Source organism: Amphimedon queenslandica, unplaced genomic scaffold (genome assembly GCF_000090795.2).
Source record: "Amphimedon queenslandica unplaced genomic scaffold, v1.1 AMPQUscaffold_12623, whole genome shotgun sequence".
Lineage (NCBI taxonomy): Eukaryota > Metazoa > Porifera > Demospongiae > Haplosclerida > Niphatidae > Amphimedon > Amphimedon queenslandica.
In genome coordinates, this window is record NW_003547141.1 from 1 (window position 1) to 16,495 (window position 16,495).

General features: G+C 35.5%; 1 protein-coding gene and 1 long non-coding RNA gene across 2 annotated transcripts; both read right to left on the reverse strand.

Moving 5' to 3' along the window:
* Positions 1-1,684: 1,684 nt before the first annotated feature.
* On the reverse strand, positions 1,685-3,558 carry LOC100636634 (zinc finger BED domain-containing protein 1-like). Its single transcript, XM_011409044.2, has 2 exons — positions 3,351-3,558; positions 1,685-3,300 (listed from the first exon to the last, which is right to left on the reverse strand). The coding sequence occupies exon 2, from the start codon at positions 3,033-3,035 to the stop codon at positions 1,755-1,757; it is 1,281 nt and encodes a 426-aa protein (XP_011407346.2). The 5' UTR covers positions 3,036-3,300; positions 3,351-3,558; the 3' UTR covers positions 1,685-1,754.
* An 11,894-nt stretch (positions 3,559-15,452) lies between these two features.
* Positions 15,453-16,205, reverse strand: LOC109587286 (uncharacterized). Its single transcript, XR_002187510.1, has 4 exons — positions 16,025-16,205; positions 15,871-15,964; positions 15,676-15,823; positions 15,453-15,630 (listed from the first exon to the last, which is right to left on the reverse strand). It is a non-coding gene; the product is annotated as an uncharacterized LOC109587286 (long non-coding RNA).
* Between the last annotated feature and the right edge of the window lie 290 nt (positions 16,206-16,495).

The window sequence follows — 16,495 nt, forward strand, 5'->3', positions numbered from 1 at the left end:
TGTGAAACATTCAGGTAAGTCTGGAAAGCTATCCCTTATAGTAATAATATATGCTAGCAATGAATGTGCATTCAATTCGACACACATATAGCAATTATTAGTTATTAAGTTGTCTCTCACAGTCATAGATCGTTGCTGAATAATCCATTGACGCCAGTATCTTAGGAAGAATACAGCATACCATATCTCCTCAAGCCTTTTTCTAGGAGGGTAACTTTTATTTAAGTAGCTGTTAACAGAGGAGTCGACAATTTCAAGATAATGCTTGGTCGCTACAGCATCTGGTATTGAATCCAGGAGGTGTGCTGCTTGAATTAAATGCTCAATAGCAGCAAAGTTTTGTTTGTCTTTACAATCAAGATCTCGCTTCCTAATGCCATGTACATCTTTGCCATGTAAACCAGTAATAATTTTTAAATGGGCACTAGAAGCAACGTAACACCCCATAGGCAGCAGTATAGAAGGCTTCAATGGTCTTGTCTTGAACTTCACAGCAATGTGTATCATGTCTTGTAGGTAGAAAGTAGAGTATAGCTTTGAGCATAACCATTTATTGAATGAGGGAGGTGTGTTGAGGGGTGTACTTTCATTATTAAGTGAAAGTGTAGTATTGCCTGATGTGAGATGATTAGTCATATGATTAGTGAGATGATCATTTCTCCAACATTGGCATAAATTCCTTTAAGAAATTCTATCAGTAAGGTCGAGTCTTCTCGATTGCTGATTGCCCAGGCAACAGGAACCCCTTCCCCATAGTCATCTATCACCACAATAGAAATAAGGAGAAACTTGTATTGTGTTGTGCCATGAGTGGCATCCATTAACACTGCCTTATTGCCGTACTGCTTCATGACATCTTTTTGAAACGGTGTTTGTATAACAATTAAAAAGTCATCATTCCCTAAATTATTCATATGCGCAGATTGTGGCATCCCTTGTGGTTTGAAAAGTAAAATTGGATTATTTGGCTCATTCTGTAATTCTTCCACCCATGCACAAACACTAACAAGATCATTAGAATGCTTCATTATACTTTTGATGTTGAGCTGTTTCTTTGTATTCAATATACTGTAGGTCGGGATATATTCGCAGCTGCTTATTTTTGCGATTTTTCTCCGCACTCAGCCGGCAATTACCATGGTTACCAAATGCAATTTTAATTGAAAAATCCGCGATATTAATAGCAAAAGACTCTGTTGCAGTGTTCTTGGGTTGTTGTTCTTCTTGCTGTTACTAATCCTTGGTCTCTTTGGAGCTGTTTCAACCAGAGCTACTCTCTTCACTCTGCCTCGCCGTATCTTAGCCCATTCTTGGGACTCTCCACCCATTTATTGACTTGGGCGTGGTTAATTATCACCAGCAAGTGGAGCGGCAAGGATTTCCAGCAAAGAGCTCAAAGGTAGTGGTCCATACAAGAAGATAGCGGATGGAGAACTGGATGGCTCCCACTAAAGCTGCTAAAGAATAGATAAATAGCTGCTGAACACTGTAATTGTATAAACACGTGGTGTTATTGTCATAGCAAAATCGATTGGTTTCCATGGTATTAATTGAACCTTTTTATTAGTTTTTATTAGTGGTGGGCGATACTCATAATTTCAGATCGATTCGATAACGATTCGATACACATGCAATATCGACACATATCGATATGTTTTCGATACAATATTAAAACCACGCCCCTTTAATTAATGATTATTAATAACCATTCATAATGTTTTAATCGTTTTTGGAATGGATGATGCATGAGTCAGTTAGCTGTTGTTATTGTTAAGAAAGAGGAAAGCATTAACGTTCTCTTCCTTCAGACGACTTCTTTTGCTCGATATCAACTCCCCAGCTTTGCTAAAAAGCCTTTCTGAAGGTACTGAGGTGGCTACCGTTGAAAGGTACACTTTGGCTACTTTGTGTAGTGCTGGGTAGACGTGCATGTTGCTATGCCACCACTCCAGTGGATTGGATTGCCTACTGATCACTGGTTGTTTAAAATATTGATCGATTTCAGTGTTGATTGATATTTCTGTAGTTCTCATAGAAGTGGAGCTCTCTGCTTCTTCGTCAAACATGTCCCAAACAGGGTTGGATGTTGCGGGTGTTGATGCGGATGTTGACTGCTGTGGAGTCTCCTCTTCCACCGGAGCTGTTGATTCCACCAGCGACGTTGCATCGTCTATCATCAGCCTTTTCATTCTCTCGAAGCAAGAAGTATGATTTCTTGAAAAAGGAACCTTTTTGAAGCGAGGATCGAGTAGTGTAGCAACAGCTAAAACAGATTTATCTTCCAATCCTACAAACCTATTGGACATTTGTGCTATTAGTTTCTCAGCTAGTAATTGAGCAATGGTATCAGTGGTGGATAACTGGTGGGTTGCTACTAGCTTCTGAAGGCCCCGAGCAAGAGGGATGACCTTGGATGCCGACACGTACTTCTCCGCTGATACTTCCGTTGTGACAGCCTCAAAAGGTTTGAGGATCTCAAGAACTGCTTCAATAGAGCAGTTCTGCTCAACTGGCAAGACTAGGCTGGCTTTATCGAGCATACACAAGGTGGTCCGAACAGCTTCTTGTTGTAGTAAGTACCGCTCCATCATATAAAAGACAGAATTCCACCGTGTGTCGACATGTTGGATTAACCGGTGATTAGGTAAACCGAGCCTGTCCTGGATTGCGGTTAACTTGTCTGTGGCCTTTGAACTCTTATGAAAATAGGTGACAATTCTCTTTTTACCATCCACAATGGCTTGCAGCTCTTCAACATCATTAATGGCACAAGTGACGACAAGGTTGAGCCTGTGGGCGAAGCAGACTAGGCTATTCCACCTGTTTGAGCGAATGGCTCCAGTAATGTTTGAAGCAGCATCAGTAATGGCACAGTGCACTTTTTTGGTGATATTCCACTTCTCAGTAACCACTCTGAGAGCTGCAGCCAAATTTACGATTGTGTGTGCCTCATCTATGTGACTGGTTTCCAAGACAAAGGATCGCATTTGCCAACCCTCATCAACCAAGTGGCAGGTGACCATCATGTACCCCATGGTGCACGAGACGTCCAAAGGTCTGTTGTGATAGTACACCACTTGCTTTGGTCTAGTATACCCCTTACTTCCTGTTCCTTTTTAGCATAGAGGCGGGGCAAGCGGTCCCTCATGATGGTGCGCCTACTTGGAGGGATATACTTAGGGTCAAGCACCTTCAAAAACTTCAGGAAGCCGTCATCCTCCACAATGGATGCTGGTTGCAAATCAGTGACGATCATATTTACCAGTGCGTCATCCAGGATCATACGATGACGTGAGGTTTCTACCATAATAATTGAATATAGAAGTGAGCATTAAGATTGCTATACTTACTACTGTAGGTTTGAGTTTTATTGATGACTTCATGTAGTGTTGGCTGTTGCTGTGCTGCAGTTTGTGTTTGCTGCTTTCTGGCTTTCTGCTGTTGCTGGTATTGTACTACATCTTCATGTTCCGTTTTGTGGTACCTCTCCAAGTGCTATATCATAGTAAGTGCTGAATGTACTATTACTATTATTATATATTATATAAATACCTTCATCATGTTTGAAGTATTTTTAGATGTCATTATTTTACAGTCACACAGATCGCAACGGGCACTGAGAGCATCTAGTTTTGTAAAGTGTGTCCATAAAATGCTTCGTTTTGCTGATCTATTTGCTGTTCCTTATGGGCAACTATCATTAGAGATAGTAGACTCTACACCAACAGAAGAACTAGAAGCCATCATAGATCAGTAGAACTACTAGACAAACTTAAACAGGCACCTTCTACCAGACTCCCAGTCTCCCACCAGAATTCAAACTTGGCAATGCAGCTGACCTCAGTGACCTGATAAAGCTATTGCAGGATTTACAGCTGCTCCAATGATTATTAATTGTTATTATTAATATATTTGTAATAACTATTAAGTTAATTAGTGGTAACTATTAATAAATGGGCGTGGTATATCGAATCGTTTTTGCAATCTCATGGTTTTCGATTCGATACCGTATCGATACATAGAAATATCGAATGGTATCGATACTGTATCGATATATCGCCCACCACTAGTTTTTATTATCGTGAAAATAAGCAGCCGCCAGCCGCGAATATATCCCGACCTACGGTATCTTGTCGTGACAGTAATTGTTTTCTAGTAATACTTCCATTAGGCATACTATCACTGATGCTATCAAGTATAACATCAACTGGGACACCATCATGTAGCTTTGCAGCAATATTAAGCCTTAATTCTGAAGAAATTGGTAAATGTGCTAACTCTAGCAAGTGGCCAGTGTGTGTAGAGCAATATTCAACTGTAACAGAGCCAGTTACCGTATCTGTCATTACCTTCATATTAGCTATACAAGGTGCATCAATTTTTGATGAGCCTTGAGTCTTCAAGTGCTTCTTGCCCTCTCCTCTTAAACGAATCTTGCCCGATCGATTACAGTAAAGATACTGATACAATATTGTACCATACTTTCGATTAGAAGAGTGTTGTACGTAGGAAGAGCTAGTTTTTTTCTTGTTCGTCCAATTTCCAATATAAGAACTCATGTTTGCTAGCAAAATTGTGGGTAGTAATTTGAACATCTAGTTTGTGATCATTTCTAAGATGCAGTATTACGTCCTTCATTGTCGTCAGCCTATTTTTAATAAAAATGATATATATATATATATATATGTATATAGATAATACTAATATTAATCTGCATAATAATGACAATAGTAATGAGAGTTCTACTTTAATAATATTGTTAATAATATTAATAACGATAATAACAATAATGATAATAATGATAATGATAATAATAATAATAACAACAATAAATATTATCAATAATAATTAATATTAATATTAAATAAATAATAATAACAATAATAGAAAATAATGTTCTTAACTTACTGAATTTTGCACAAATGACACTCAAGATGTCTACTTGTGACTTCTTTCTCGGGGTGCTTCTTTTTGATATGCCTTGATAGCCCACTACGAGTGAAGAACGATTTGTCACAATCATCAAAAGAACAAAAAATTGAAGGAGAAGGCGTAGCCATACAGCACAAGTGACAAGAGAGGTACCAAGTGAAAAGAAAAACACAGTAAAAGGTGAGAAACGACGAGAGAAATGGTGAGAAACGAAGGGAGAAAGACTGCAGTGACAGCATTACAGCACACGTGTTAACATCATTAATTTTTGGGTGGAGTAGTAGGCATAGTTAGCTAAAACGGACTAAGACGGAGTTATCCAAGATGGCAACGGTCTGTACCTAATGGCTTGTTTCCATTACTGCTTCAGCCATTTTTAATTTTAGCACCATGTGCTTTATGAAAAATTGAAAAATTGTAATCGGTTAATTAGAAAATTTAGAATTATTGCGGTATTTACTTAACATACCGCGGTGTAAATGCAATACCGAAATACCGCTCAACACTACTTTTGAACTATATTTACAACGTTTATATTGCAGTAATTGAGAAGTGTTCCTTGTCATTGAAAAATTTAAACAGCTGAAAAGTGTTGTTACCATTTATTTTAAAATCAGGCGTCCTAGATTTTATTCACTTTTCCTTCTTTAGTTATCATGTACATGTATATGTTCAAGAAATTTTTTATGACCTCAGTCTCTCCATTTATTTTAGTCCATCTTTTTATCACAGAATTTAGCATATGGACTACCCTGTCATTGTTGCTCAGGGTTCTTCCAGCTTTATCAGTTACCACAAATGCATTTGGCAGCATCTTTGGCAGGTTGAGCCTTGGACTCTAGAATCAAAGAAAGAGGAGGATGACCAGGTTGAATAATTATTAATTTTTGGTTGCTTTGAAACTGGAGTAATAATCAGTTTATTATCTATCATCTTATTCCTAAAAGCAACACAAATTTCAATAAAAATAATTTCAATGATCTTCATTTTCATGTTAGCTCTTATTTTATATTTCTTGCAAAGATGTTGTAGCTGTGCACGCTTCAGAGCTTTTAGCGATTCAGGATTCTCACAGTCAGCCATATAGTAATCAGGCTTTATCAGTTACTACAGCTAGATTTGATAGCAACTTTTCCATTAAATTTGTATTTTTTATTATAGTATTTACTTAGCATAATAACTGCTCTGTCATTTCGGCTTAAGGTTCATTGGGTTTTTAAGTACCACATCTGCATTTGGTAGCATCTTTTATTGTGCTTCTAAAGAGCATTGGCAGGTCAAGCCACATACTTGAGAATGAAAGAAGGAATCTCCTTTGAGAGGCTTGCAATTGATATGTAATTGTAATCTTTTGCAAATCATAGTAACTTCTGAGACTGTCAATTACATCTGCATTAGTGACAATTTAGACTCTCGAGAAGTCAGTGCGATCACACAGCTATAGTGATTGAATAACTTGAAAATCTTTATGTCTATATTCATATCATTTGCTTATATCATATAGCAACAAAACCCTTTTATTATGAAACCTATTTGTCACAAAATTGTACCATTTGTCATAATAGGATAGATTTTCATATTCAGCTGAAAAGAGATGTTAAGATTTGATATTGCATGTAACTTACTGTAGTAGGAGTTGGAGAGTCTAGGAACACTGGATTGTCTTGGTTGGTGTAAATATTTTGTCAGGAAAGTAGTGCACACGTCATGGACTGTATAAAAGATCACAAATTGCCACAACAACGCAAATTATTATTAAGCATTATTATTAATATAAAAAGAGTCTAACTAAGACAAGTGCCAAAAAACACAGCAAGCAAGTAACTAGACATATAAAGTAACATTATTGCATCATTATTATTACTCATTAAAAATTGTTATTATTATTACTAATGAAATTATTATTTTCATTATTAAACTAACTGTATGTACAAGTTTATCATCCTCCTATTTTATGATGATTTACCTTATAAGAATATATTTGATTTAAAAATGACATCGACACTTGTACAGCTCCCGTAACATTCGTTTAAACGTCTTCAGTTTTGCCTTTAATGTGTGATTCAAGGTATCTTCCTCATTAGAGTGGACAGACTTCATGACATCAATATCTCAACTGTCTTGTGAGTAAACAAACAGCCCTTGAAACTAGTTGCTCAGGATAACCTCTCATTAGTTCCTAAACATTAAATACTGCAAGACACTCCATGAACTGGTCAATTTGAAAATAAAATTATAAAATTAAAGACTCTTACAGTGTTAAGGAGACACGACTCCTCTCTACATTAACTTGTTGATTATCATTCTGGGTTGGTGGACAGTGCCTTGAAGCTCTTGCTCACCTAAGGAGTGTATCCTGACTTTGACAATTTTTGCAAACTCACTATATTTTAAATCTTCTTAATTGAGTATTCTGTTTTAAAGAATGAAAAATGGTTTCAACTTAAACATTTAATCTGATTGATAGCTTTCTTTATCAACACTGGATTATCAGTATTCCAATCATCTTAGTATTCATAAAAATGCCTGCAGACAGGAGCACATTTAAAAGGTGTCATTACCAATCTTAATTCATTTCATTTTGTTGTAATATCAAGGTTAAAGGGTTAATATCAAGGTGATTTAAGCTATGTTCCTTGTTAGAGTGGACAGTCTTAATGACATCACTATCTCTACTGTATTAAGGTGAAACAACTCATCTTTGCTTTAATTTGACCATGTGCTTACCTGAGCATTGGATAAGTCTTACCAGAGGTTGTAATTCCAGTGCAAGTAGCATTAATTCCAATGTCCACCCTTACTTGCAAGTTAGGATCATGTACCTCTATATTAGCAAGTTGTTGTACTGTATGCAAAGGAACCTTTTGCCTGTAGGCCTCAAGAGCCTCAAGCAGTAGCCCTGAAGGGCACGCAATAGTGTAGACTCGAGGCTTCTTTAAGAGGTGGACCATTGGGCCATTATTGCAAATGTATTGGCATACTTGCTGTTTGGTAGGAAAAGGCTTGGTCTTTAAGTAGATTTGATACCCAACTGCCTTTTCAATTGACCCTTTACAGCATTTGCAAATCTAATGTCTTCCTCAATGAATGTATGCAAATCCAGCTTATATTGTATCCTAATCTGCATCACATCAAAGTAAAATGAGACTTGGCTCATTAGTATCACATCATCATCCAGGAAAAGCAACTGGACTTGTTCTGCAAAACACAGCTAAAAATATGCTTTATCAAAGCATAATACATAAAAAATTTAATAAATAACTTCTTACTGTTTGCTGCTCAACCTCTTCATCAGAAGAAATGATTCTCCTTCAGTTGACTCTCTATAGCCTGATATTGACAATTTTTACGTACTCACTAGTTAACATTTATTAATTCAGCCCCCTGTTGATGGGTGACCCATTCCCCTGAAGTACCTTCAGTTCAGTTACATTATTGTGTTCTACTGAAGCCAAAACTTCCTAAACTTTACTGAGTGTAGAAATGTGGATCAGTTTCATGAAAATAAGGAATGTCTTTGAGATTTATTTAAATGCCAGTACTGTGGGGAATAAGGCACTAAGGTATTATGAGGAATGCAGGCAGTCAGAATAATTATTGGTGTTTAAAATATGACACAGAAGTACAACTACAGCTACATTTGTCCCCAATAAATCAAAATAGTACCTAAAATGACTTTGTCATGTTATCAGTGGTTTTCATTGCAAGTGGCCCAGATCCTGAGGGCAGAAATGAAATCCTGAAAAAAATACATTTAAAAGAAACAAATAATTATTCCTACAAAATCCTTAATAAAGTCCTGAATGAATCTGAAACTTAAAAATTTACACAAACATTTGCTATTCTGAATCTAATTCCAAACCATTGATTATTTTTAGCTTACAATTGGGTCATTTTTCTGAGTGCTTGAGGATTCCTCCTTGGCTGGTTTTTGACACGATCAGTGTACAGCAGTGGAATATCTGGACAGTCAAAATTTAAGAACATCATCCTAACAGGATGTATGATGAAAAAAATTTTGAAAGAAATTCAAAATTGCATCAAATGAAACTAGAATTGAAAAAATAATTCTTAAAAATGTCTTTAAAACTAAGCTTATTTCTTAGTTCTCTCTTAGGAGTAGCCCTCAGTGTCTTGAGCTTGGTCATAGTGACCTGCATTCAGCTGAACACCAAACTATTGATATGTATTTGATATAATTTATTTAATTTCTTGGTGCATGTAGGCCTAATGTAATGTAATGTATGGATCTTGTCCAACATGTAAAAAGGAAGAATATCAACCAATTATTTTGTCTCGAATTAATTAATTATAATGTGGTACGTAAAACTGCTGACAAATTGCAGAGCTACTAAGGATCTACAAATAATTGATCACAATAAATTATACAACATTTGAAAGGAATTACTTGATTTAATGTCAACTTTGCAGATTCATATTCTAGTTTATGTTCAAATAACCTAATCATCTGATTAGTGGCTATTTGTTACTTTGCTATTAGTCATTACAACGAGCTGGTTATCTTTACTTTAATTTGATTCAAAAATGTGGATTTTGTTACTTTGTTAAAGCAATTTCTCACATTGGGGGAAGAGGTTTGGAGGTACAATAGGTTGGTAAAGCAAATTCTCTGTGGCTTATATTTACTTCAATTTCAAAATCATTCAAATGCAGGGAAGATGTTACTTTCTCACACATAAAAGACTTTGTGCAATTCTCGTAGTGACTCTCTTTTCCTAATCCTACAATATTTTCAAAGAAATGATTTTATGTCACACTTCAATACCTATCATCGCCAATCCAATTTTCATGGCAGTTGTTTTTCCTGTTTGAGGGGGACCATGTGCCACTATCATGGGGCAAGGTAGTGAATGGTAGTGCAGCACCATGGCAGTACCAGGTATCAATAACATTGTTGCATAATAGTTGTGCTGAAAAATCACCTTCATAATATTAAAGATCCTAGAAATACATGGATAGTCGTCCTTCAAACATGTGATTTTAAATACTTTTTCAGTTCAGTCGTCTTGAATGGTAGTTGTATCTTTGGAATGACTTCTGACACCCGTATTGTTAGAGGAAGACTTTCATGAATGATGTTTGTCACCCAAACATGTTGCCTATTATTATCCACCACCTTTCTATCTGAATCTCTCTCCATATTGCCAAGGACTTCCCATCTTTGTTACATTATTATATTATAAAATGAATATAATAATAATAATATCAAATCATTCTTTCCTTCCCTCAATACATAGCTACATGTGCTCTACGTACTGTAGCATTAAAGACGCCACCAGGTAGTGTATTTGCCATATATACTTGGCCTGGGGCCACATCAAAGGTACATCATAAAATAAACTAAATTATCCTATTCCTCACATAATCAGTAAGCCATTTCCCATTAAGAATAACTGATAGAGCTTCCTCTTGAGCACCCTCCATTTTATTAAATCCACTAGTAGGCCATCCCTTTGTCTAGTTTAGCCAAAAAATCTAAGTGGAAAGTGGGCCCAAAAGAAATATTCGCCCATGGTGGTTTTGGCACTTAACAGAGGAAGCCTTGGTATATCCCAAGCTCTGAGCAGTTTGAGTAGCCATGATGTGAATTGGGATATATGTAATAATGAAAGAAGAAAAGATAGTTGCATAAAGAAGCTTCACCATAGGCAGAAAAGAATAACCCAATCGTTCAGAATAAGCCCAACAAGCCTGAATGTCATTCTCCTGTTGTCAATTCTTATGCCCATACAAATGGAGTTGATGTCCATAACTCAGTCAGTTTTTATTTCTTATTTTAATGATATTCATAATTTCCTTTCTCTCAAGAGTCAAGGACTATTTTTATAGCTCGTATCAAAATTAACCTTCAATAATAATGTTTATCAGCTTAATTATACAGTATAAACATTAATTTATGTATCGATTTCACTATATTCTCTCCTTCAATGGAAGGAAAATAAAAATATAAAATCCATTTTGTGGTACTCTTCTGTTTTTGCATGCACAACGGTTTTTGGGTACTATTACTCTACTTCCTTCAGTTTTTTCCTACCTTAATACCATTCATTGAGCTTTAAAATGTCAAAAGGCTCTGCAGGTTAAGGAGGAGTTAACCAGCTTGGATGAGTGTTTTTCAGCAGTTTTCCTCTTTCAGACATTATCAGGAGGAAGATAGTGGAACTGGTGCAGAATGGTGTGTTGTAGCTCCATGCATGTCACACTGCTTTGGCTGCAACTGAATGAAGTGGAACGACTGACCTAACTTTATAAGCAGTCTACAAGTGTGTGTGTGTGTGAGAGAGAGTAGCAGCAGTTACATGTACCTAATGACTGTCAAACTGGTTATGTTTGACTCTGTGACTGAATAATAGCACAAAGAATGTTGTAATGAAGGCATCTCCAGTTGTTGTCAAGGCACCATCTCCTTAGGGAGTGATTTAAACTCTTCTAAAGAGGAAAGCAAGATTGTTTTCCTGGATCGGCATTTGGCAATAATTTTTTGGTGCTTTAAAAGGACTATAGTCTGTAACTTTCACAGGACATTCTTTAATGCTGCTACCTGGTAGTTGAAAAGAATAATCCACCAGAAAGTTCACTTGCTGGGGAATTACCTTACAACAGACACTAAATATTTCACACTTGCATGGAGTAAAAAATACATTGGGCCAGTACATGTATACTAGGCATTGATCAACATTTCATGGCATTGGTCTTTTGCCATAAAATGCCATTCAATGTCCAGAATGCTTACAGCAAATCCCCTTCTCAAAAAGCTACCTTACAAATGATGTAGTGCAGCTTGTCGTCTCTCATTGTTGCAATTGGATTGAGCTCCAGTAGCATCAGAAAGAGCTACCAGCCTATTAACATAATATTTTACTTGTATTCCCTTGCTCTCCGGCAGTTAACTCTCTCCTCTACCTTCCAGTAAGTTTGACTTTATTGGAAGGCACCATTCAATATTGTAAAAGATAACGTATTGTAATACATTGGATTATTGGTGACAATTTCTAAAACACAACAATCAAGATAATGAGTCCTTGTCATGCATGGGTACAGTACCCAACAACGACAAGGAAGACTGGCTGGGTTGATGATAGGGATTTTCATATCTAGAAATACAAGAAAGTCAAGCATCATAATAATTATTGTTCATAGACCTTAATTCCTATAAGTAAAACATGACAAAAACAATAAAAGACTTTAATAAGTTCCTGACGGAATAAAAATAAAGAGTTATTACTTATTAAAATGAGCTGGTTATCTTTACTATAATCTGATGATTATGATTAAAAAAAGGAGGAAGTTGTTACTTTGTTAAACAGATTCCTCACATTGGGGAAGAGAGTTGGAGGAACAATATGTTGTTAAAGCAACTTCTCTTGGTCTTATATTTACTTCAGTTATTTTTAAAATCATTTAAATGCAGGGAAAACCTTACTTCCAATCTCTCTAGTTCCACGTTCTTCAAACAAATTCAGCATTACTAATTTTAGAGAGCGTAAAGTGACACATTTGAGTTCGTTTGCATCATAAGTATCCATTTCACTATTATACTAGTCTATGTTGGAAGTAAAGCAGTTCATTTTTATACCTGTGCATGTGTTCATCACATGTCAGCTAGAGTGATGCATCATTCATTGTATAGATGATTCCTTTGTATTACTTGCATCTTATGAAGGAAAATTTCATAAATTCAAACCTAACATCCTAAAATTTACTAAGTGTAAAAGTGTAGATAAGTATCATGAAGTTAAAGAATGTCTTTGACATTCATTCAAATGCCAATACTGTGGGGATTATGGCACTAAGGTATTATGAGGAATACAGTCAGTAAGAATAATTATTGGTGTTAAAAATATGGCACAGAAGTACGGCTAATTACCAGTAGAAACATTTGTCTCCAATAAATTAAAATGGTACCTAAAATAACTTAATCATATTATTAGTGTTTGTCATTGCAAGTTGCCCTGAGCCTGAAATGCAATCCTGAAAAAATAATACATTTCAAAGAAACAAAATAGTTATACTTATTAAATCCTTAATAAAATCCTGAATGAGTCAGAAACATTATAAAAATTTATAAGAACATTTGCTATTCTGGATCCGATTCCCAACCATTGTTTTTAACTTACAATTGGCTCATTTTTCTGAGGGCTTGAGTGTTCCTCCTTGTCTGGTTCTTGACATAATCAGCGTCCAGCAGTGGAATATTGCAACAGTCAATATCTAAGAATGTCATGCTAACAGGATGTAGTGACAAAAAAATTATGATACAGCTCCAAAAGGACATCAAATGAGACTGGAATTGAAAACTAATTCATTGCAAACGTCTTTTAAAACTAACCTCATTTCTGATTGCTCTCCTGGGGGTAGCCCTCATTGTTTTGAGTTTGGCCATAGTGACCTGCATTCAGCTGATCACATAACTATTGATATATATTCGATATAATTGATTCAATTTCTTGGTGCATCTAGGCCTAATGTAATGGATTGTAATGGATCTTGTCCAACATGTAAAAAGGAAGAATATCAACCAATTATTTTGTCTCCAATAAATTAATTATAATGGTGCGTAAAACTGCTGCCAAAAGTCAAGAGCTACTAAGAATCTACAAATAATTAATCACAACAAATAATACAACATTTAAAAGGAATAACTTGATTTAATCTCAAATTTGCAGATGCATATTCTGGTTCGTGTTCAAATAACCTAACCATCTTATCAGTGGTTATTTTGTTACTTTGTTATTAGTTATTACAATGAGCTGGTTATTTTTACTGTGTTTTGATTCAGAAAGGTGTAGTTTGTTACTTTGTTAAACCATAGATACTACAAACACACATGGATATGAAACAGGAAGTAACCATGCGAGTGTCCCGGATGTGATGACTGATGACGTATTTGTCCTCGGACCCCGCCCATAACAAATGATTATTGCACATGGAGGTATGGATCCAACATCAGTGCTAGAAGCAATTGCAAAACTTGACGAATTTCAGCTAGAAACTCCATCAAATCTATCTGTACTGTCCAATATATCAACTTTGATTCCATTAAAGGAAAAATTTGAAGTCATATTATCTAAGATTGAAAGTCAAATCAACCAACCCTTAGTACCTAGCAAACTGGCTAAATTTCATCAAAACCTCCATAAATTTCGTGCCTATGATATGCCCTCTCTACTTGAGTTGGAGTCATCCAAATTACTACTGCCAGAACCTGTCCTGAAAGACTTTATCTTGTGGCAGTGCATAGTTGATCACATCATTTTAGCCAAGTTACCTGAGCCACAGTCACATGCAGACACTCGGAAAGTAAGGATTCTCTCTCAAGTTGAACAAAATGGGTTATGATATGCTGCTGGTGCTGTAATAAGAAAGCTATTGGAAGAAAACAGATTTGATATCAAAAAGTTCTAAATCCTGGATGGATTATTAATATCAGAGAACAATGAAGCCGATGGTGACTCCAGTACAGTTTGGCTCTCAAATACTAACAGAGGTGGTTTGAAAATCATTACAGACTTAGCATTTGAATTATTTATAGAAATAGAGCAGTTTGTGTATCAACACTTAACTTCAATGAATAAAGAAGACGCTGCATGCATAGATGAACTCTATAAAGCTGGAATAGAGTGTCCTGACATTCTTAGAGTATGGGAGCAGTGCATCCTTGACAGTGAAAATGAAGAAACTACTGTTCTTTTTAGCATCATAAAGGAATGGACCAAAGTAAGAGGACATTTTATAGCTAAAATAGAAATGGAGAAGTATAAAAAGAAAAAAAACAACAACAACAAGGAAGAAAAGAAGTTTATGCAAGGAACTCAAACAAAAAAATGAAACACCACAAAAGCACATTTAAAATCATTGCAAAGTTACTTTAGAATACACAGGCATACATTATATTATTCATTAGAAATCTGTGACATTTTCACTTAATAAGTATGTATTTCATTCATGAATCTTCCTTTTACGCAACAGTTGGCTCAAATCCTCTGTACACTGGAATAATCTTTTCCTAGTTATATTTGAAGATGTTCCAAAAGACAGGCTCCGACTGGCTCTAATTGATTGAGTGTTATATAATGACTGGATAAAAGTAGGGTTATCCCCTCTGCCACACTGAGCTCGCTGCTGTCCAAAAAAATTTCGACATTGTCTTGGTTGAAGCGCTCACTCAAAACGAAATTTGCTCCCTCCAATGACAGAAGATAGGGAATTACTTCCAAAAAAGAGTACACTAGATTAATGCAAATGACAATAACAATAATTATTATTATTTCCATTGTTATACCAGTGATTTTAATTCCTTGCAATGTTTGAAGAGATAACATGGCTTTACTTCTGTCTTCTTTAGTTGCATACTTCATAGCAGAAGTGCTCCATTCCTTTAAATATGACAGAACGTCCTCTTGTAGCCACTAAATAATCAAACAATAATAATCACAAAATTTAATGATTCTGTTATAATACTTTTAATGTGTCATCATTTATGTTTAGATAAGCTCGCATATCATCATTTCTCTTGTGCTTAGCTTCATATAGGCTCCTGGTGTTTAAGCAATCAAAGAACTTGTTAAAATATCTACAGAACCGCTCAGTTTCAGTAGTATCTTTGAAAATTGAGCTTTCATTCCCCTGTAGCTCTCTTAAAGTCTTAAATGTGTCAGCCACAGATTTACTCAAAACCTATTTCAAAATAACATTTACAATGACTATTAATGTTTGTCTCACTTGAGCTGCTAGATGCACATTCATTCTTGAATATGAACTCAGTTTTACATGTTCAAGAGTTAACTTTTTACCTATGTACAACCCAGTTTCCTCTAGTTTTTTCATAAACATCAATGAGGTGGCTCCATAAAATATGCTTTCAATTAATCTAAATGGAAAAAATGAAAATTTAATTCTAATAATAATGATTGTTACCTCCAAATGTCTTGTACCCTCCTTCGATGAATTCTCCCAACAATTTCTTGTTGTTTTCATGAGATGGCAAACATCAGACATGAACCAAATGTATCTGTGGGAATGTAATAGGAATAAAATTATCAATGATGCATCAATAATAAGGACACATTACCGTGAAGGATCATATATATCACAAACTCTATATGTTACCCCATCTTTCATACAATTGTCAGATCTGTGCAGCTTAAAAAATTTCTGTTGGTGCTGACCCCATCACAGACAATGACTGTAACATATAACCCAATAGATCTGAGTTGTCGAATGGCAGTCCACACTATGTCATAAAGATCTTGACCTGATACTAAAGGTAATAAATTAATTGTTGTGAATAATTATGTGGTAAGTTGCAACACAATTACATGTATAATAATTACTTGTTGCAAATTGAGCTAAAGGATATTCCATTTTTGTAAATACTCCATGAATACAAACTCCAAGTATGTGTCTACGTAACCAATTACATTTCCTGTTTCACAATCAAAAGTCAGCCCCTCCTTGATCTTCATCTCATCAAATGACAATACAATCTGTCTAAAAACAAATGATCATTTAAACAACTGTATAATTAATGTATTGTACCGTT